We start from the raw sequence: 22,937 nt of genomic DNA, 5'->3' as shown, positions 1-22,937 counted from the left end.
AAGACACCGTCTTGCCACCACGGCAGCTTCCCAAGGTTAAGATGAGGGTTAACCACTTGAGCTTGAAGGTACTGACCAGCCCTTGTCATCCTACTAATTAGATTCGATGATCATACAGAATTCTGATGATGTTCCGACGAGAAGGCTGCCGTGGTTGAACGGTGGAGGAGGACACGCTAACGCATACATGCATACGTAATCTTACATTCACGCTTGCACGCGTATATATAGACTTAGCATTTTGAAATGAAATCGAAGGTGTATGACCATTACTAGAGGTTTAAATAAACGACTATAAGGAATGAAATAAAATAAATCTAAATGCACAAAAGTACAAAAATGCAGAATAAAGCAAACTAGCTCGATAATAAAGACCTAATAAAAAAGATGAAAACATATGAACGTAATGCACTTACCCAGATTACAAATCTCTCCAAATAATTCTTGTCATGTTCAAGACTTACTATGCACATTCAGCCCTCGCTGTTGTTAAACAAATGACAAACAAGCGTACCGGACATTCCAATCACAAGGACTGGTGTTATTTTTGAAGGGAAGTGCACGTATAAATTTGACAAACTAACGTGAAATTCAGGACTATCACTGAAAATTAATTACTGGCCGTGAACAGAATGTAGTCAGACTATATTAGGAATACGTACTCTCTGATCTACTGTATGATGTGCAACAAGTAAACAGTCAACATCTTGAATCACTATTTTCAAGAAAGTCTACGTAATGCTGTTGTTGTTAGATTAAGTCTGTTTATATTAAGTCATGCCCGCAACACCTCTTGCTCTAGAGAATAGCCCTTAAGTAGGTCTAGTTACGAAAAGACTTCTGGGAAATGCATTCACTCATGGTTTTTTGCTCGTGTGTGCGATCGTGTTTTAACGTATGGCTAATGAAGAACAAAATTATGCTTGCATATACACCTACAGTAGTTCCACCGGCGTCAGTATCAACTATCTTGACATAGTTATTAAATGTCATTTGGTGGTCAATGGACTGATCTAACCCCGAAATGAACACAGGACGGTACCGCAACTTATAAAAATAATTATTATTCCGGTCTTGTAGCTCATTTTGGAGTGACGTACACAAGATGCCTTGGAACGTTCACTGGAAGTTTCCCAGAGTACCCTCATTTTTGTGCAAAGGAAAATGATGAAAAATTAACTGATGTCATTCTGGTGTATATATAAATCGTCCCTTCTAAGTTCAAGGAAAACGGGTACCTCTATTGGGGCGGTTCCTGAAGGATGGCCTTCGTAACCGAGCCGATGTTCATATTATCTAGGCTGCCAAAGCCTGTGCTGTCAGCCAGTCGACTGGGTCCACACGTCCAAGTAAGGAGTATGGCAATACTGCTGCTTTCTTGTTTTAAGAACTCGTGCAAATTCAAGAAAAGTCTTCTATATAATTTTTTATTTAATTTTTTTTTATCACGTGAAATTCCTGGAAATGTATTTTGGCGATTGTTTTTTTTCGACAGTACTGATAGAATCAAACTTAAGTGTGATATTTGTAAACACAATTTAGTGACAAATTACATTACCTAATTTGTGGAACCGTGGTGTGTGTGCTGCATTGTTACTGGCAAAGAAAATTAATGCAGTGTACATGTAGTCGAAATTAATGAGAAAACAAGGCCTTCTCAGTGTGATAATTACTCCTTATGAAGAAATTACAAGTTAATGAAAACAAATGGCCCTTCATCATCTTGCGTACTCGCGGATCAGGTTACTTGGATGAAGGCTCCATGTCCTAATTGTGAGATTTTTACAAAAAGGATAAATCTTCCAGTGCATACGGACGGCTTTGCCTGGCAGAACCCTTCAGGTGACCTTGGACGTAGATGCCACCAGAATGATGAATACTGGCTGCGTTTCTTAATACTGAATTGGTTACTTGACGTAAAATTGTCCGGACGTCACTAGAGTCGGCTTTCGGTAATGAAAATTTAATGAAGCCATAAATGCTTTCTGAAAGACTGACAATAGAGATAAGGAAATCTGAGAGTTTCGTGATGAACTTAGGTTATGCTTTTTGTAGAACTGAAGAGAGAGAGAGAGAGAGAGAGAGAGAGAGAGAGAGAGAGAGAGAGAGACAGAGACAGAGAGAGAGAGAGAGAGAGAGAGAGAGAGACGCTCTCCCTTAATTGGTATGGGATGAATTAATCAGTGTGGTTTAGAACTAGGCAAAAGCATAGGGGCCAGAAATAGTGATCAAGCGAGGCAATGTTATTCAAGCTGAATAATTAACTCAACATAGCTATATTTTCATTATGTAACATATTTAAAAGCCACTTCTCAATAACAAAATACACTTCGCATAACAAACCCACGTACAGCAAGCTTAATGCCAACAACTAATCCTTTTGTCTCCCCTGTTATTTTAACGCTGTTCAAGAGAGGGTCAGCTATATGGCAGTTATATCTTCTCGGATTTACAAATACTTTGGGAATTGGGAGCTTTCTGGACAAGTGCTTTGATGTGTTGTGTGTGTGTGTGTGTGTGTGTGTGTGTGTGTGTGTGTGTGTGTGTGTGTGAGATTTACACACACACACTATTTTTACCAAAGGCCTATTAGATGGCAAAGGGAGATTTCGAAGCAAGTGATATGCAACAAAGACGAACGAGTTTTATCACATGCCTAATAGGAGACTAAATTCTTTCAAAACATATGCACTCTTGTAGATACACATCTGAATATGATTATAATCACTCTGACACATGATTTACATATCACTCAAGATCAGGGGTGAAATAATAAGGGAGTGTGTGTACGTACTGACCAGTTACGACTCCATTTCTAAGCCATTGACGAATGGCTAAGAAATATAATCGAAACCGGTCAGAGCCTACACCAAATCTGTCATTATTTCGCCTGTAGTGGGCTTAGAAATAAAGTTGAAATTGGTCACCTGTGGTTTTGAGTGATATTTGAATACATACATAGGCTATACTACATACAGAAATGAGTACCTTCATTAACTTAATGGGAGTCTTTTTACTCACAATATACTAAACCTTTACGTTTACCTGTCTCTGACACTAGAAAGTCATTAGTAAATAACCCTGAAGTACTTCAGTGTGTAGACAACGCCCTAGGCAATATTGGCTTGATCAGGTGTGGTGCATATATCAGGTATATTTGAGGCAATTAATTGACACTACGAGTTAATCACTATAATTATGAGCTACTCAGGGTCTTTATGTCTAAACTATATCATGCCACCGTGACTATTTTGCAAAAGGTAATTTAATTTTTATTATTGTTCGGAATGTGCACATTATTTTTTTTTAATCTTAAAGGCATTAACAGACTGTCAGTATACGAAAATAACATGAGAATAAAATAATAATTAGATTAACAGTAGATAAATTCATAATTAGCTGATAAAGGTAGATAGATGATAACAGATAGCGTGGTGTCAGTGCAGGCTACAGCCAAGCGAAAGAAATCAGACTTAAGGTCTGCTAATAATAATAATAATAATAATAATAATAATAATAATAATAATACGGAAGGACAGGGTTTAAAGGCACCGATGAAGTTTCAAGAACAATGGTGAGGCAACTATATGTAGCCCTGAGATGGCCTACTACCACAAATGGTAGCGTGCGCTCACCCACCAATTATTATATAACTCATAATTATGAGGCAGGGGCACCCTTGAGGCTGCATAGAGTCAGTGAAAATGAAAAGGAAAATATAGTACCATACATTGACTGCCTATCTTTGGTTAGCGTATAATTGTGTTTAAATGACAGATTTACAGGATTTCAATTTTAAGTCGTAGATACAGTCAACCCTGCAAAACCCTTTTGACATAGTCTCATTCAGAGCCAACACAAGGAGTTGAAACATGGCTAGCGGTCGTGAAAGTGTTCATGTATTTTGTGAATAATCATAAACATAATGACAAAATATATAATTTTGTGAGGATGAATTTAAGCCTTGAAAATTTTGCTAACTTTCCAAAGATACCAATGAATCTGTTCAAGTACACTCAGGATAAACCTCTGAAATATAGTGTAGGTTTATATTAGGATGTTAAAATGTTTTCTCTAAACTGGCCATCAGTTTCTAACAAAAATATATCGATTTACTTAGCATGCCTCGATCTTAATAAAATTCTTAATTTAAACAACGAAGTAATGTTGCAACTTTAAATTTAACCAACTAAATGTTCTTCTTTATACATTCTCCCGGCATACAGTTGTTTTTAAAAGTGAAGACCATCTGCTGGGACTTATTTTAACCTGTGCAGAATGACTTATGATGTTTGTGTCCACATCTTTGTGCCCAGAATCTTGAACAGGATCAGCATTAGTAGGGACCACTTTTCTTGTTGAAGTTGCTAGTAGAGCATTATTCTCTTCGACACACCACCGTTGTCACACGACTGGAATGGTTTGCGAAGGAGTATGTATTACTGCCAAGTGAAAGTACTTGAAATAATCAGAGTGGCAGTTTACCCATATTTCGTGAATTTAGCCTGGAGGCCGCATGACTAAAATCTGTGTATGTACCTTGCTACACACCCAGATATCTTTTAATGCAGTAAGGCTGATTGATTTGTAGATTTTAAGCATACATGCCAAGCACTGGGGCAACTAAGGCTATTCAGCGCTGAAACGGAAATTGACAGTGAAAAGGTTTGATAGGTGTAACGGGAGGAAAACCTTGCAGTTTCACTATGAATTAATTGTTAGGAGAGGGTGGACAGTAAGATGGAAGAAAGAGAATATGAACGGAGGCACAGTGAAAGGAATGAAAGCAGTTGCAGCTAGGGGCTGAAGGGACACTGCAAAGAACCTTAAGTAATGCCTACATTGCACCGCATGAGATACACTGATGGCACTACCCCCTATGGGGTAATGCAGTAAGGAGGCTCCATTCGAGTCTATAAGTAATAAGAAACCATATGAAATGAAAATAGTCTTTAACGACATACAGTTCATAGTAAGGCTTCTGAAACATGTATCAATTTTTGTGTCTTAACTTAAAGATGACAATTCAAATCTGACTGAGGTTGGAGAAATGAGCTTTTTAAATTCTTCTGTCTTACCTGCTTTCCTGTCTCTTACCAAGATATTGACTGTTATGGAAGAGGAACAAGAAGGTAAAAAGATAAAAGTAAAGTACTCTGTCTAAGTTGAATTAAATTACGAAATTTAGGGTATTCAGCCAAGTACTGGGGCACCTTCAGCCACTCAGCACTTAAGAAATTGGCAAGAGTTTGAGTTGTTGGACAGAAAGATCAAGAGATCTAGAAAAGGCAGGGTTGGAGGTAAAGTGAGAAAAGCATGTGGAGCTTTGGGCCAAAGGGACTCTGCAAACACCCTTTGGCAATGCCTACCTGTGGGACACTGATGGTACTATCCCCCTACGAAGGCACTCTGACAGTGAAAAAAAGATATAGTATACGAGCTTGTTACTATTGAGAGTCAGTGTGCTCATTCCATTATATCTTCAGGTTCGTGAACCCCAAAGAAACGACCTGTACAAAACACTATAGTCTAATGGTGCATGAATTTGCCTAGTACAGTATATGCAATTTATTTGGGGTTTCATTTATTTACTCACTAACTTATATGTTATCATCTCCATTTTTGTGATATATGGATAGCTAACTGCTTGAGAGAGAGAGAGAGAGAGAGAGAGAGAGAGAGAGAGAGAGAGAGAGAGAGAGAGAGAGAGAGAGAGAGAGAGAGAGACTAATTATCATAAACTCAAATCAATTCAACAAGGATCATTAACACAGAGAAAGACAAAGATAAACACTTCAGCAGGTTGTGAAAAAGCAACCTGTCTAGCAACAAGGCAAAAACACCCAGTGGCTTAAAAAGAACAAGCATCAACTAGGGGCAAGGTTAAGAGACTTGTCTTTAAATAAAAGAGTACTGTACTTTGAGGACAACATGAAAGTATACCAATGCAAACAATACTTAATCTTTTATCTGTTCAAGAAGTGCAAATAAAGATCATCTACAGCTAGCAGGAACAGATTGTTAGGTTACCAAAAACTGCACAACAGTTGGTTTGGACATGGCTAAGCAACTAGGTGAAAAAATGAATCAGATTCAAAAATAAAAGTCATAGGACATTATATTGTTCAACTGTACTGCACACATCTCTTACCTCTGAACTGCTTCTTTTTAGGATGCAGTGTTTTTATTACCTGATAAAGAAAATCCATTAATTACAGGGCCAAACAACAACAGTTTAGAAAAAGTTCACTGCATTCATATACATAGAGGCGTCTGTAAGTCTTAACAGAGTATGAACATAGGCTTTTTGGAAAGCAATTGCAAGAAAAGACACGAACCTTTCCTGAGTTCTCTACCAAGAAGAAAAATCAGCTTCACTGAAAAATTATCAGCAAATAACAAGCTTTTACTGCTATAAATGAATAGCTCCACTGAGCTTGTATGCATGGTGTGCATGCAAGTTATGACATCCATCACACTTCTTTGAACCTCTCTTCACCAACACCAAATCCCTCTTGGACCCTCAACCTCTTTAAGACAAATACAGTATAAAAATTATATTTGACAAGATAAAAAAAAAAAAAAAAAAAAAAAAATTAATTATTTACATAAAAAGACCAGAAAGTATAAAAATATAACTCAATGAAAAGCAAGCCAAAAGTCCATTTTTTATGGTAATTTCCAAATTTGCATAGAGAGTCATGATGTGAAAAATAAACTGAAAGGCAACAGAACAATATGAGTAAAATTATATACAGATAAAACTGACTCATGAATTTACAATTAATTAAGCAGATAAATGATACAGTTTGCTTAATAACATATCGAAAGTTGACATAAAAAATTTAAAAAATAGCACTGTAAAAATCCTGTGTACAGGAAAAAGACAGCATTATTAACCAAGATACAGAAGAACAACTTGCAAGCTGTGACCAAGTCAGCAACTTTATACTAAAGAAAAAACTACACACTCTAGTAACCACTGATGTTACCAACATGGCAGTTCTATATTTTTTTTATGGTCTACTTCATATCTATCAGTGTAGAAGTAGACCAAATATAAAAATCTGAATGGTGTTAGCAAATCAGTGATGCTACATCAGATCAGAGGGTGTGAGAGTAGAAAATGCTGCAGTAGAAGGAAAAACATAAGTCAGCCAATCAGTAATGTCCCATTGAGGTATTTTGGAAGTTATTAGAAATGATGGGTCTTTAGAAAATGAGTACAGTACAGTATATGGTAAAAGACTGAACAAAGCAAATCAGGCTATGGGTATGCTTAGCAAAGTGTGGGTATCAACCAGACTTATATTGCAAAGCAAGATGTATTTACCATATATACTTCAAAATGAGTGTGGGATTGAATCTTGGTATGATAGTGAAACAATTTCTTCGTTTTAGTTTTGAAAATAAAGCATTGTAAAGAATACTATGCATCATTTGGTAAGATCAGATTCATAATAACATTACATGTAAGAAAAATCATAAATGATCCGTATATAGACAAAAGATAGACAACTGACTAGTAGCATTGGCTTGGAAATGTTCCTCAATGTAAGACATACTGTTGCATGGACACCTCAAGGTTCTAGAAAAGTGGAGAAGCCAGTCCCTACAAGAACCAGAAGTATGAAGAGGGAACAGAGGGTCAGCTGTGATGATCTGCCTGAGAGAAAAAGAAACAGATAATTGAATGTTAACACCACTAGAGGCACTAGTCAATTATTTATTTTGCAAAATAAAATTCTTTAAGAATCCTAAATCACAAATTTTCAGTCTGTCACTGTCATAAGAAGAAATCAGTTTTTTTTTTCTTAAACATGTAATGATGTACAGTATTGCATTTTGATAACACTGTTTAGGAGATCGATCACAGAGCATATAATTACCGTATACACAAGTGCTCTTGTATTAAATGCTTTATGGAATGAATGTATATTTACTAGTAACTACAATGATATTGGAAACAGCTAGAACTATTTCAGTTTCTATCATGTTCATAAATTTCTTAAAAGTTATAACTGTGACTGAAGAACTTTATTATTGATTATGCTGATGATTTGTCAATATACAGTATCAGATGTAGAAATAGACATAGCGATCAGTCAAATAAATCATATTACTCTGTCTGAAAATATAACAGATTATCAATTAAGGGAGAATTAGAACCATTGAACCATTAGCTTACTTCAAATGGATTGTTAACGAGTTCAGGCTTTTTCCAATGTATAAATGGGCGTAAAATTTTCTGTAAAGTGATACAGTACATATGAGTGTTAGCTAGAAATCAATTCTAATCTTAATTCACATTTATGGCTTACTTGCAGATAAAACAAAAGCTTCAGTGCTGACCGTTCAAGAATAACACTTTTAACTTAATTCAAGAATTCCATACCACCAAAATTCATAATGTTTTTGCGGGTAAGTAGAACAGTTCAGAATTACTTTTATGAAAGCAACCACATTGAGAGAGAGAGAGAGAGAGAGAGAGAGAGAGAGAGAGAGAGAGAGAGAGAGAGAGAGAGAGAGAGAGAGAGAGAGAGAGAGAGTCTTTATTGTACATATTGGTACATAGTTTTTCATATCAAATTTAACATTACTCCAATTTCTGTCCTCTCTAGAGAATAATTCAACTGCTGGTGTGCCTTGCATTAACTATCTCATTAGTTTATGCACAAGCTGGAGTACAATTCCGGCTGCCAAAAAATAACAGAAATACCAGGAAGAATCGACAGTTTAGGGCAATGAAGCCAGCCTACTACCCAGCACAGCCTGCTTATTTTCATTCATCAACTTTTAATCGACAATATCAAGGACTTCCTTATGATCCAACGGGACATGGCGCCCCAGAATTTTCCTTTTTCTCTACAAAATAATACTACAGAAACATCTTGTGTGAATTTATTCAAGGCTTTTATCAAAGTACCAAATGACCCTAAGATATCATTTACGATGTAAAATCTAAACTTCCACAATGTATAAAAATAAACAAGACAAAAGATCCAATAGTTTTAGATCCTAAAAGAAATGGGAAAAAGATGATACAGTATATAGATGCATAATGTGTAAAATTACCTTTTTAATATATTTTCATACTGCTTGGTTTTCAATATCCTATATTTCTATATGCACCAAACAAGCATAATAATGTATACTGGATGATATTCCAGCCACCATTTTATTTCAGAATATGCAGTTTGAAAAATGGTAACAAAAGAATATATACAATAATTAAATAGAACAAGTAAAGGCTATGTTAGTCACACAAAACACTATGTAACAGCAAGGGAGTAAGAAGCCCAAAACAGCATTCACTTATCCCATTCTTAGAGTTTCAGGAACTACAAAATACTGTACTGTTTTTTCTATTTGCAAAGTCCTTCTACCGTATTATATATTTCAGAACATGAACACAAAAGACCTAAAATTCAATCATTTCCTACAAGTACCTTATACTTCTTAATGTTTGAAAAACATCACCTAAGGAGGTACATTTTCAGACTGGAGCATTCATTAACAGTACTGAATAAAAAAAAATATTCAGAATATTTTACTTACAAAATTATGCTTACCTTTTAACCACTCTTTTAAATAATGTACTGACAGCTCACAGTAAGTGGACAAGGACATATTGGGAGCACAAGGAATTCTGAATCCACTCTCTATACTGTACACAAAAAAAGGAAGATTAACAAAGTATATAGCAAGAAAGGTCTTGTGTTCCTTATCTGAAAACAGTGGTCTGGTTAAACTACTCAACAATGAAAAACTTTGCCAAAAATAACTTTTAGAATCAATGAAAAAATTCATGTAACTTTACTGATGGACATACTAAAATTCTGCAGGTTAAGTTACAGAAGCCATCATGTTTTAATGAAATACATGAAAAAATAGGTAATTTTACTCTTACGACCATCATTCTTTTCAGCAGTTTATGAGTGCTTATAGTAGGGCCAGTAGAAGAGCATGAAATAAGGTTCGATACATTTTAAATGGAGATGTTATGAAAAAGAAATGGTTAAAATATTCAGCACACAGTAATAAATACTTTGAGTATGGAAGAGTCTAGTTAATATTTGGAATCTAGAATGTTAAATATAAACCATTAACCAATACATTGATTATCGGAGTTTACTATACAAAACCTATGAATCACAAGCTGCAAGGCAATGTATAAACAGTAATTAAATAACAATTATACTTCTTCTCCATCTGCCTACCTCTCAGCTCAAATTCCAGACCAAACCATTTGTATAGGTAATTAGAAAATAAATAGAATAAGCCTTCAGTAATAGAAAAAAAATGAAGAAATATATGATCTTACTTGTTTCTTTTTTCCTAGAAAATAATTACCAGTGAACTGATCATCATTGTGACATAAAATCATATAGTTGATATTTTGAATCTTTACAAAACAGACTCAACATATCTACATTCCACAAGCAAACACTTGATATTTCCTTTATAATGCAAAAAATTTTTGGGGGTGAATCCCAACAGTACCTTGAATCTATCAAAGGGGAGCAACAAACTTTTACCTACATTTCCTTCACCTAGGCATTCAGACAGTCTTACTTTACAGAGTAAGTACGTTCTTTGGTATCAAATGGACTAATGCTAACGTGGCTCCTATCCTCAACAAAGGTACTGTCCTTTCACGAAGTGATCAAATATTGAGTTTCTCTAAAAAAAATTCCCAGCTATCAACAAATCTCCATTCAAAGACACTTATGGAGACTAAAATCCTAAGGTTGTATGTCTGACATACAATGAATTAATATATTTTTTATGTAAACAATGCAAATAGTCACAATCATAAATTATTTCTACACATAACAAAACTTCCCACAGACAACATCCACATATTTGTCATGGTATCTGACTGAATTAAATGGAGGCTTCATGACAGAGTAGGATATACAAATTCAGTTTTTTAATATGTACTGTACGTTTTTAGCAAAAGTTATTCAGGAAAAGCAGTGCTAGAATCTGTGACAGGGTTTCTTTCCAAATTTTGCACCATATTCATTGCTTTAAGACTGATATTTCAAAACCACAAAGCTGTCCCAAAATACTGTTAACCAAAAGCTACATGAGATAAACTAATAAAATTCCCAAATACAACTGATTCCCAAGAACACATACAAGCTTCCTTAAAAAAAAGTTTGATATAACTTCTAATTTTCTGCATTTACGACAGTAAAAAATAATGGGAAATAATCAAATAACTTCTTTGAACAAGTAGCTCTTTTTATGAGGGACACCTATATATCAATGTCTTTTTAAAACATTTTTAAACATATATAATCTATCAAACAACAAATACTGTACAGCACATTCAAACAAAAAATCTTAAATCTCCCCTCATGATTATCAAAGACTTCTTTATTTATATAAACACTTAATAAATATGCAGTGTTTCACTGAATGTTTCTTTAACAGTGGAAAATGTATGAAAAAACATTTCAACAAGGCTGTTTTTTACAAATTTATTATAGCTACCAATTACATTCCTAAAAGAGACTAAAAGATAAAGAAATAAACAAAGAATACCAAGGTGACTACTGCTCCGGCAGCAATTTTTGCATAAGTTGAACGCATATTCAGGTACTGCGCATCTTTGTGATATTTTTTAGACATCATGGACAATCCAGAAGCCTTATTCTCCAAATCTGAAAACCAAATATTCACATTTTAAAAAGCATAAAACATACAAGAATAAGGTAAAAAAATGTGAAAACATGAGTTTATCCACCCTTCACAATTTTTATTTCCCCTTCTCTTATACTTTCTCCTGTCTTCTCCCTCTACACTAGATGCATAGCATAACATCCTTCTGGACAACAGACAATATATGTAAATTTCAAAACCTCTTGCCAATAACAAGCATGGGAACTAGATTCTCTTGAGAAAAATATTCTAGAACCCCTTAAGAGGACTCTCATCATGTAGGCAAGTTCATTTATTGCTTTGTCTATTTTTATGTGCCACCAGAAATTTGATAGAACAAAATCTGAAAAACACTCCCTTAATTCAAGCGTGCAGAATGACACTTTCCCTACAATTCCTCTCGATTCCTCCTCCAACTTTTTGTATATCCAAGAAACAAGCTCCCCTGCCCACTCTTGATGTATCAATGAACACTAATACCTATAATGTTGGAAGATCTATAGATAATGTATAAGTGATTGTGATTCTTCTATCATTCTTCCTTACACTATGAAAGAAGTACTTGTTCTCCCAAATTATCTCTTGATCTATGACCAACTACCAAGGTGAAAGACCTGACAAAACAGCTTTTAATGACGAACAACAAGCTTTTTCCACTGTAATGCTTTTAATACAGATCTTGCAATTGTATGTCTGTTTAACAATTAAAAATGCTTACATACCCTTACTACAAAGTGTAGCAACGGTGACTCTGACATACCCCGACTATGGGGCCTAAGGTACAGGAATCCTAAAACTCGAAAGCACCATCTCTTGATAAAAAGTAACAAAACTAGTTTTGCACCCCAAAGTGCCTGGTGATAAAAGTTATCTCAATTTCTTTTAAAAAGTAAGGATGCAAAAAGAGCTCAGATTTCATGGTGCTGAACCCTGACCTGAGAATCTTCTTTCTAAAAGCACTATTGTAGGCCCCTGAGATTATCCATTTGAGCCAGAAGGCTCTTCTTTTTGGCTTCTTCCAAGGACTGGAGCAGCTCTAGAATTTCTGCACACACATGAACAGATTGTGTTAACAATAATGGGTTAATAAAGGGATTTTGACAAAGGAAAAATCTATTTCTGAGGGAAGACCTGTGTCACCCAGTGAAATGGTTCCAATAACACTCATTTCTAGGTATAACTATTGCTAAATATACCAGAGAAAAAAGCTATCCATAATGCCGGGGTTACTACCCCCGGATCGCTCACCATAACGGTGTCGGTATGCACTAGGGGTGAGTGGACTCCACTATCACAGGTCTTCGTCCAATAGACCTCTCTATTCTCAAAGTCCCAGATTTGGGTGTGCCGAGTGCTATTGGAACCATTTCACTGGGTGACACAGGTCGAGCCCAGAAATAGATTTTTCCTTTGTCAAAATCCCTTTATTAACCCATTATTGTTAACACAATCTGTTCATGTGTGTGCAGAAAACAAAAAAATGTGCTGCAAGTTTTCATCCTTTCATAGGTACTATATTAAACTCAATCTACAACACTGATGGTAACAAACAATTATCTCCATAAATTCTGGTTAGTGTTTTCCCTGTAAGTGGTAATACTATAAAATTTAAGTATTTATACTTGCATAAGTTATACAGGCTTTTATCATAATCATAACGATTTTACATCAGATTTTCCCTTTCTGGGATCAAGAAATAAAATTAATTCTATCCACTCTCTTCTGTCTTGTACACTTCCTAACTGGATTCCAATCCAGTCTAGTTCTTCTTTGCCTTTTTCCATGATTTCTTGGGGTTTCGAACTGGTCTTTCCATATCTACAACTTTTCTGACTAATAGTTCCTCAGGTTAATACACAGAAAAAACTCCTTGCTAAGATACTTAAAGATAAAAATCACACATTTGATCTGCTATCGTTTCATACCTGAAAGGGCTGCTCCTCTCTGCAAAACATCGTCAATATTATCCATCATAATTCTCTGAACATCATTCAAATCTTCTCTTAACTGGTGTAAGTGCCGCCTTCCTCGCTGGTCACTGTACTGACGCCTTAGTTTCTGGATATATGTGTCTGAGGGAAAAAGCACACTACTTGAAAAACATAAGTATTAGTATACTGTATACTGTAAATAAGACTTCATAATGCCAGGATAGAAACTTATTTGAAAAAGACATCCACACCAGCTACCTGAAACCCTACTGCCACAATATTAAAAATGGTGCAACCAAAAAACAATACTAACCCAGTTCATAAGTAAGTTTTTTACCACTTAAACCTAACCCTAAATGGCAACTCCTAATGTAAAAAAAAGGAAATTAAAAATTCAACCCAGATTACCATACAAGATTACCTTATTTAGTTAATTTCCAAAACAAAATTTACTTCTATGGTACAAGCCCCATTACTTCCTTAACATATAGCCCAATTTTGCAGTCAGCAACTCCCCAGACAAACTCTAGGTAGATACAACTATACAACTAGCACCAAAGCTTCTTCGTCATAAAAAATGGTCATCACCTATGGCCGTGTAAGTAAAATAATGGGTTTGTACCAAAAATCTCAGTTTCAAAAACTGTACCTGACATACCACAAACACAGTACTTTACAGTACCTGAGTAGCTATTTTTGAGAGATGGCCTCTTATCAAGTCAAGAATGAATACATTGGCTTTTGGAGCCATTAACCCATGAGTGAAGGAATGTGAAAACCAGAAGGTGCACCACTTACGAGGGGTCATGGGAAGGACTGTAACCTTGTTAAAGACATAGTTTCTACACATTCAAAATCAGTCTCCAAATACTGCTGCCAAGTACATTACAAAAGCAATTAGATACCTTGCCTCATCCAAAAAGAGATGGTGTTCTTGGGCACCTCTAACTTATTGAGTTCTTTAGATAAAGCTGCAAGGACCTTATCCTATATCATCTGTGAGAGAATATTGTACAATGATTTGAGATGGCCCAGCACCTTCTGCCAGTTTTATTAGAAGCAACTGGGTCTTGGAGACACCTTGTAATGGTGATAGTAATCTACAGATCATGTCCCCACTTTGATGAACTGTAAACAATCTCTTGTCCTAATATAAATCCAAGTAAGTCATTTGCTATCCTGGAACCAAATCTAATTTGTCCCAACTGACAATCAGGACCAGATTCTGCCCAAGTTTTTTTTGATGCTGCCATTATCTGTCAGTCATTCAAGTATCTCAATGGCTTAATGACCAACCTGTGAGCAAAAACTCCCACTGGAGCCAATTCTCAAGTACACGTTTGTGGAACTACGGCCAGCCCAAAGTGCGCAAAGTGTGCTAAATCAGTAAGATCTGCCCTACCAGGAGAACTGAGGGAATATCCTGGAAGACCTGTGCATGGGGACCTGAAAATAGGACCCTTTCAGGTCCACTGATGATTAGAGTTCTTCCTTCCCTAGTGACCACTTCCATGAGAAAGGGTATAAGCAGTAAAATTCAGTTTAGATTGTTAAACTTGATGGTGAGTCTCCAACACCCCTAAGCCCTTAAGGATTACAAATAGTTGGCTTTAAAAGCATGGGCAAGAATCTGAAACAATCATTTTAGTCCATTTTAACATCACTGGCCTTACCTCTTTGTTGAGCCAAGAATTTTTATGAAAGTACATCTCATACTGGACTGGTTTCGATGTGAAAGTAGGGCTTGTCTAGAGAAATGGCAATCATTATCCTCCTTTTATGGTTTCAATCGCCCATGAGTCTGCACCCAAAACTTGCCACTGTGTCCAAAGTCTCTGGAGACCAACCTCTGCTAGACAGGCCATATCATGAGTAGCAAAGTTCACCTTCATCTATGTCCTCCAAAGGGAGACTTCTTATTGGAAATTCTACTATCTCTATGTGGACAAAAAGGCAAGGAATTTATTCTAGGTGTGTTTGGACTGGTCAGGGAGTTAAGACAGAATTTCCTGACCGGGTCCTAGAAAACCTATAAGCTTGCCTCTCCCTGGAACATGAAGTAGCAAGAGACTCATGATATTCTCTTTTATCCCTATTATCAGGCAACCATCTTGATCAGGAAGTTGTTGTGATACTGGTTGCTGCATCTAGCCTGTCTCTTTTACCAAGGAAATGGGTAAAAAGTGATGATCCCTAATGTCCATCACTCTAATACTTTCAAAACCTGAAGCCGCAAGCATCTTTGACAAGCCCCCAAGATAAGTCCCTCTCTTTCAGAATATTACTAGCCAAGAATAAGATACAAACTATCTTATCTACAGAAGTCTCTATTTACAGAAGGTGTTGGTCTCTTTGCTTTAGCCACAAAGTCTGGATTCCTGGTGATACAGTGATAGTGGAAACACAAGAATTGGACCCCACATTACAATTAACTTTCTTCGCACCTATAAACACTGACACTAAAATGTTCACTATGAAAAAGGAAAATATTTAAAACCAGTAATTTACACAAAATGGAAAGCTAAAGCAGATCTCTTAAATATTAAAGACCAGTGTAATTAACACAAAAACAGAAAAAGCAGCTTTATAAGTCAGTCCCTAATTTTAACTTAATAGAAATTATTTGGGATGAATCTTACCTGCTGTTAAAGTCAGCTTACATCTACGTGCCGATAGGCAAGTTGGCATTCAAACAAAAGATCAAATGGCTGCCCAGATGACACTAGTTCACCTGCTCTCCACCAGGTGTGCTTCGAATGTTTAAGCTCATCAGAATTCTCCTTGCCGCCATTGGGTATAAATGCTTGTTGGTATTTCATGGCTTTTTCTGCTATCAGGGTACTGTACATTTATTTTTCATAGGATGCCTCCACTGGAATAAAGGCTAAGAATGTCAGGTTCTGTAGGTATGATTGCTGCATTAGTAGGATTTTGAGTTTTTAGGAGATACACACTGTTTACGGTGGCTGCTACGGTTTTAAGTGTGATCTTCAGAATAGATGTGAGGAAGTAGGGATTTTTGAAGGACTTTCTGCTCAAGTTCGTTAGTGCAAGCAGAGAAGGGAAGGAGTTAGATTGCGAAGCAATTAGGTCAGGTTATCATAACCTGTCATTTCTTCCCCCTTCTCCAGGTCCTTCTTCTGTAGTTATCCGTACTCAGTCTAGACTTTTCCTTTGCTAATGCTTTAGTTAGTACTGAGGCTTCCTCTTTAGCTTTACCTTCCACTCCCCTTTCGGTTCAGGAAAAGCGTACTGAGAATTTAAAACAGGACGCAAACCTTATTTTGGTCAATACAAGGTTTAACTGAATTGGTTAGCGAGCCAGTCTGGGTCCCACATTGGGCGATCATTTTCACGTTTCCCTCATAAGAGGTAAGGTGCCAATGCCCTCACCCATCTGTAGCCCGAGCCTACGACTGCCCTGCGACAGTTGGATTCTGAAGAAGTCCGCTGCCAGGGAACCATTCATAGTCTCATGTTATGTGTTAGACGAAAGATTGTTGGTAAACGTTAATCTTCCAAGATAGATATTATTTTAGCTACATAGTTTTCTAAGGATGTGTCGAATGGGAATGCTCTTAAGTCTGTGGACTCGCTTTCAGACAAGGCAGGAGGGTCGTTGTAACTCCTCTCCCCTCACCTCCCAACTTTCCCATTTTCTTTTGGCACCTCGTTTTCTTTCACTCAGCTGAGTCACTTCAATTGCTTTTTCCTGTCTTCAACAAAGCGTTTTCCTGTCTACCTTCTGGTGGGAGAAGAGTCTGAATCGGAGAATCTCCTTCGGTTTGACTGGCATTTTCTGGAGAACTGCACTTCGCTGTACCCTCATTTATTTGAGGAAAGCAACCACATAGAGAATAGGTCTCGGTTGTCTCCTGTATTTTAGCGCACTTCAGGTATTTGGAGAAAGAGCACCCAACCTTTCTTCTTCAAGTAGAGCGCATTTCGTAAGGTTTCTCAAACTTAGGCCCACAAAGCTCCCTTTAGATTGCTGGGGCTTGACCTCTGGCTTTTTAGGAAGTTGCGGAGCACTGACTCTTGCGATACAGACGCTTAAACTGTCTTCGGTAGAAGGTTTGGTTTTCTTTTCTCTTTCCTGTGAAGAGACGAACTTAAGACTGACAAGAGCTTTGGACATGCTGAAACGGAGTCTCAGTTTTTATCTTTTATTGAACTTTTGCTCAGCATATTGCCTCTTCTCTGCATCAGCTTAGAGAGGTTGAGGCACCACCTTAGTGTGATTCTGGCACCAACCCAGGGAGTTTGTGAAGCAGGCTTTAAGGATTTTTGGCACCAGAGGGAATTTAGCGAGGAAGAGTGTTAGTTTTTAACTCATTTCTGATGCTACAGGCTAATGTTCTCATGCTTATACTAACACAGTTTGGTAGAAATGAGAAAACTCATGCTTCTATCTGTATTCAAGGCTTATGCTGCACAGATTAAGGCAATACAGGAGTATATATTGGTGCAAGTCTTATTTTACACCTTTCAGGGATAAATTCAGCCCTCAGGTTCTGGTAGATGGCCAATTGCAAGCCTCCTGGCATGCTTGGAGAGGCTTAGGAGCAGAACCTTATGTGGTGGAGGCAGTGAAGGAGGTTATGAGTCCTTTTAGGTCCCCCTCCACAGGTTTTGTCTCCAATAGCTGTTCCTTTGTCTTCTCCAGCAGAAGTCTCTCTTTCTTTAGTAGGAGGTTGTAAATTAGAGAGAGAGAATTGGACCATGCAGTAATTCACTTGGATTTTACCTCTTGACTGTTTCCTAGCTCCTTAGGCAACTGGAGATTGGTGACCAGTCTTGGACACACTGAAACTGAAACGTAAGTGTCTGTCCCCATGCTTTTTGTTTTCCAGCATGGTTTTAGTGATTTTCCAAAAACACCACCAGATGTTATGGTGGACGTGTAGGAGACATTTTTCCCATACCTGTACATCGTCAATCACCCAAGCTCCTTTGAGGTGTATTTACAGATGGGGTATTGGTGTTCAAGGCACTTTGTTTGGGCATTTGTACAGCTCCTCTATAAGTATTCATAAGGAATTTGTTGCCCATTGGTGGATGAGGTCGATATTTAGGAGCAAGAAATCTTTTCTTCGGAGTCAACTGGTTCAAGATGGCCAACTACTGACAGTATGCCGAAGGCCAAGGATCTGTTGCTTCACCTAGCTCAGTCTGTGCAATATGATTTTCAGTTGACTCCCTTAACTCCTCATTCTTATCTAGTGATGTGGGGTTGATACTTGATTTTGCAGGTTTGTCTGTCAGAAGACAAATATTAACCCTTTAACGCCGAAGCCCTATTTACAAAAACGTCTCCCGTATGCCAGCGGCGTTCGGTGAGTTAGCACCGAAGCGGAAAAAGTTTTTTCAAAAATCACAGCACGCTTAGTTTTTAAGATTAAGAGTTCATTTTGGCTCCTTTTTTTGTCATTGCCTGAAGTTTAGTATGCAACCATCAGAAATGAAAAAAAATATCATTATCATATATATATATTGGAATATATGACAGCGAAAAAAAAACTCGTATAAAATTGTATACAAATCACGCTGTAAGCAAAACGGTTAAAGCTAATGACTTAATTTTTTTTAGTTGTATTGTACACTTAACTGCAATGATTTTGGTATATAACAAATTTTAAAACGATCAAAGCAACACAGAGAAAATATTATCACAAAATGATGCATGAATTCGTAATGCGCGGACGTAAAAATATTTTTTTTTTCAAAAATTCACCATAAATTGAAATATTGTGCTAGAGACTTCCCGTTTGTTGAAAAATGAAGCTAATTGATTGAATATTACTAGACTGTAAGTGTTTTAGCTTACAATTGCAGTTTTCGACCATTTCGGTCGAGTTAAAGTTGACCGAAAGTCGAATTTTTTCTATTTATCGTGATTTATATGAAAATATTTCAAAACTGATAAAAGCTACAACCATGAGTTATTTTTTGTTGTATTTTAAATGAAATTGCGCACATTTTCATATATAAAACTTTATGTAACGACTAATATAAAACGGTGCAATTATTACGACAACGAGACGAAAGAATTTCTGAGATGTTCGGCCGAGTTACTGCGCAGACGTAAGGAAAATGTTTTTTTTAAAAATTCACCATAAATCGAAATATTGTGCTAGAGACTTCCAATTTATTGAAAAATGAAGGTAAACGATTGAATATTACTAGAATGTAAGAGTTTTAGCTTACAATTGCATTTTTTTACCATTTCGGTCGAGTTAAAGTTGACCAAAGCTTGAAATTTTGGCAGTTATCGTGATTTATATGAAAATATTTCAAAACTGATAAAAGCTACAACCATGAGTTACTTTCTGTTGTATTCTACATGAAATTGCGCACATTTCCATATATAAAACTTTATGTAACGACTAATATAAAACAGTGCAAACATTACGACAACGTGACGAAAGAATTTCTGGCGCGGACGTAAGGAAAAAGTTTTTTTCAAAAATTCACCATAAATCGAAATATTGTGCTAGAGACTTCCAATTGGTTGCAAAATGAAGATAAATGATTGAATATTACTAGAATGTAAGAGTTTTAGTTTACAATTGCGTTTTTTTACCATTTCGGTCGAGTCAAAGTTGACCGAAGGTTGAAATTTTGGCAGTTATCGTGATTTATATGAAAATATTTGAAAACTGATAAAAGCTACAACCATGAGTTATTTTCTGTTGTATTGTACATGAAATTGCGCACATTTTCATATATAAAACTTTATGTAACAGCTAATATAGAACAGTGCAAAAATGACGACAAAATGACGAAAGAATTTCTGAAATTTTCAGCCGAGTTACCGCACGGGCATAAGAAAAAAGTTTTTTTCAAAAATTCACCATAAATCAAAATATTGTGCTAGAGACTTCCAATTTGTTGCAAAATGAAGGTACATGATTGAATATTACTAGAATGTAAGAGTTTTAGCTTACAATTGCATTTTTCGACCATTTCGGTCGAGTCAAAGTTGACCGAAGGTTGAAATTTTTTGTAGTCGACGTTTGCTACGTCCACTCGGCATTCAACAGACAATTTTAGTCGACGTTTGCTACGTCCAACAGGCGTTTAAGGGTTAACTTGCTTCTTGAAGAATTTTACCCCTGAAGGAAGCTTCCTAAGTGGTAAGGGCTTTCTTTGTTAAGAAGCATGGCCTCAATGGGGATTTTGTCACTATATCAGGCTCAATTACAATAGTCTCAGCATAAAAGGTTACAACTTACAGCTAATGTTCATTAAACTTTTAAGCAATGCAGGACCATCACTGTCACCAGGTTCTGTATGAGGGACACTGAAACCAAGAGTTGACCATTTTATTCTTAAACTTATTTCCCGGTTCTGTTTTTTCCCCTCTGTTGTGTAACAACAAACAAGAATTTTTCTAGTGTCATTACACTTACATACAACACAGAAGGGTCAACACTACGCCTGGTAAAGCTTACTAGATGTCAGGACAGAGGGAAAACCATTGAAGATGCCTAGCAGCTTTATCCCTGGTCAGAAATAAAGTCATAGTGGAAGGATTGCTTCTTTGAGTGAAATGAACATGATATTGGTTTGATAATCCATTCTCTGGAAGGAAAGTGTTTTTTAGCAACTGGGGATTCAAAAGAACAAAACTACCTACAGAGTGGCCATTACATCCGCAAGTTCGACAGTTGCTGTGGGATTTGAGGAGCACTCAAATGTAGACTTATTAGCATGCAGATGAACAGGTACAACCAGTCAATTGCTACTTCTTTGAGGTCCTCAGGCTTGAGCAATGATGTCTCTGAGTTTGGCCTGATTCTGACTCATAGGCCTTTCCCCTCTATGTACTCTAAGGAACTGAGCAATTTCATGTTCAAGAATTGCTCAATGACTCCTGTAGAGCCCTAGTAGCCTCAGAGTAAATGATTTTCGAACTTTTAGCTCTCTTGGTTGATGTATCTCTTAGTCTTCCATTAGGGGGAAATCGACTCATACTACAGAATTTCATGCTCTTCCACAAACTTCTGCATCTCACACTTAAACACTTAGACATGCTTGACTGTCTCCTCCCAGTAGGAGATTTTCAAAGGTATCATAGGTTCCATCTTTACTCAAGTGGAGAACTACCGTGGCCTTGTGTCAGAAGCTAAGAGGCAGCAGTTTCTGTATTACTCAGGGTCTTTTCCATAGGAATTTTCAGCACCTGGAACCTTGTAGACATCAAAGTTTCCCTGTTCTCTTGGATATAGTAAGACTTTTTGCTGTTCACTTTCAAGGTTATCGTTCCATACTTTCCTTAGTATTGTGTCACGTGCTATTAGATCTGGCTGATAATCAGCACCTTAAGGTTTTGAAATCAGTTGAGATGGAAGCTCCTTCAACTTAGCACTGTATCAATCTCTTTCTGATTTAGACAGCAAGTCAAAAGTTTATGTGCAGATTCTTTTGAGCCTCTAAATGAGTTCCAGTGAATTATTTACAACGAAAGCTTCTTTTATTTAGCACTATCAACAGTTACAAAGAGTAAATTTATTGCAAGCACTCTCCTTAAGGCTGTTGTAAGGGAATGCTATCTTATCTACAGTATTTGCATTATAGCTGAGAAGGAGGTTAAGGCTAAGTTTTCAGAGAACTATAAGAATTCCATTTAATCTCTGGTGGGGAAGAAGAGGAAACAATTCTCTGTCATGTTGGGGTAATTAAAACTTACTTAGATAGGATTAGCCTGAAGAGGCAGTTGTCCTTTTATTTTGTGATTTTCGAACCTGGAACATCCGCGTCAAAGGTTAAGCCTGAAAGAAGTTAACCCTTTCCTGTCCAATTGACGTCATATTACGCAACAACCCCCTACCCCCCTTCTTTTCTGACTGACGTAATTTTACGTAAAATTTACCGACATTTTTAAATGCGTGTGGTAGGGTAAATTTTGTTTATTTTCGGACAGTTGGTGGTTTCCATAGGCTAAGCATACCTTGGACCGTGTAACTCAGGCATCGATACGCCAGGCAAGCAGTCCCTATACTGCCCATGCGCAATTCCCTGGCATAGTAAATTTCTCACAATGAAATCAGCTGATCCTACCCACGTTTCTCTCTCGTATCTTACATTTTTTTATAAAATGTAGGATTACATTATTGGAAACACTCTGTTTGGTATCCTCTATTTTCTATAAATTTTTAGTTCCTCTACTGTGCATCGCAAATCCATGGCGTAGTAAAATTCTCACAATGACATCAGCTGATCGCACCCATGCAGGCCTGGCAGGCCACACTTCTGTCAGAGACCATGCGTACGAGGTTGGGTAAACACGTGTGGCTGTTTACATACAGCGACGTCAATCGAGAACAGTTTCCA

General features: G+C 36.8%; 1 protein-coding gene and 1 long non-coding RNA gene across 2 annotated transcripts in view; one reads left to right on the top strand and one right to left on the bottom strand.

Moving 5' to 3' along the window:
• The first annotated feature begins 1,211 nt into the window (after window positions 1–1,211).
• Window positions 1,212–9,001, top strand: LOC136839272 (uncharacterized). Its single transcript, XR_010853279.1, has 3 exons — window positions 1,212–1,349; window positions 8,328–8,421; window positions 8,622–9,001. It is a non-coding gene; the product is annotated as an uncharacterized lncRNA (long non-coding RNA).
• LOC136839271 (vesicle-trafficking protein SEC22b-like) overlaps window positions 8,888–22,937 on the bottom strand; it is a 26,611-nt gene continuing 12,561 nt past the window's right edge. Inside the window, exons 4-5 of the mRNA XM_067105072.1 lie at window positions 13,596–13,742; window positions 8,888–11,672 (exon numbers count right to left, since the gene is read on the bottom strand). Of these exons, the coding sequence (XP_066961173.1) occupies window positions 11,524–11,672; window positions 13,596–13,742 (296 nt within the window). The 3' untranslated portion in view covers window positions 8,888–11,523. The remainder of the gene's footprint in view (window positions 11,673–13,595; window positions 13,743–22,937) is intronic.

Source organism: Macrobrachium rosenbergii, chromosome 6, assembly GCF_040412425.1.
Source record: "Macrobrachium rosenbergii isolate ZJJX-2024 chromosome 6, ASM4041242v1, whole genome shotgun sequence".
NCBI classification, from domain to species: Eukaryota; Metazoa; Arthropoda; class Malacostraca; order Decapoda; family Palaemonidae; genus Macrobrachium; species Macrobrachium rosenbergii.
This window is presented reverse-complemented; position numbering and strand designations above follow the sequence as displayed.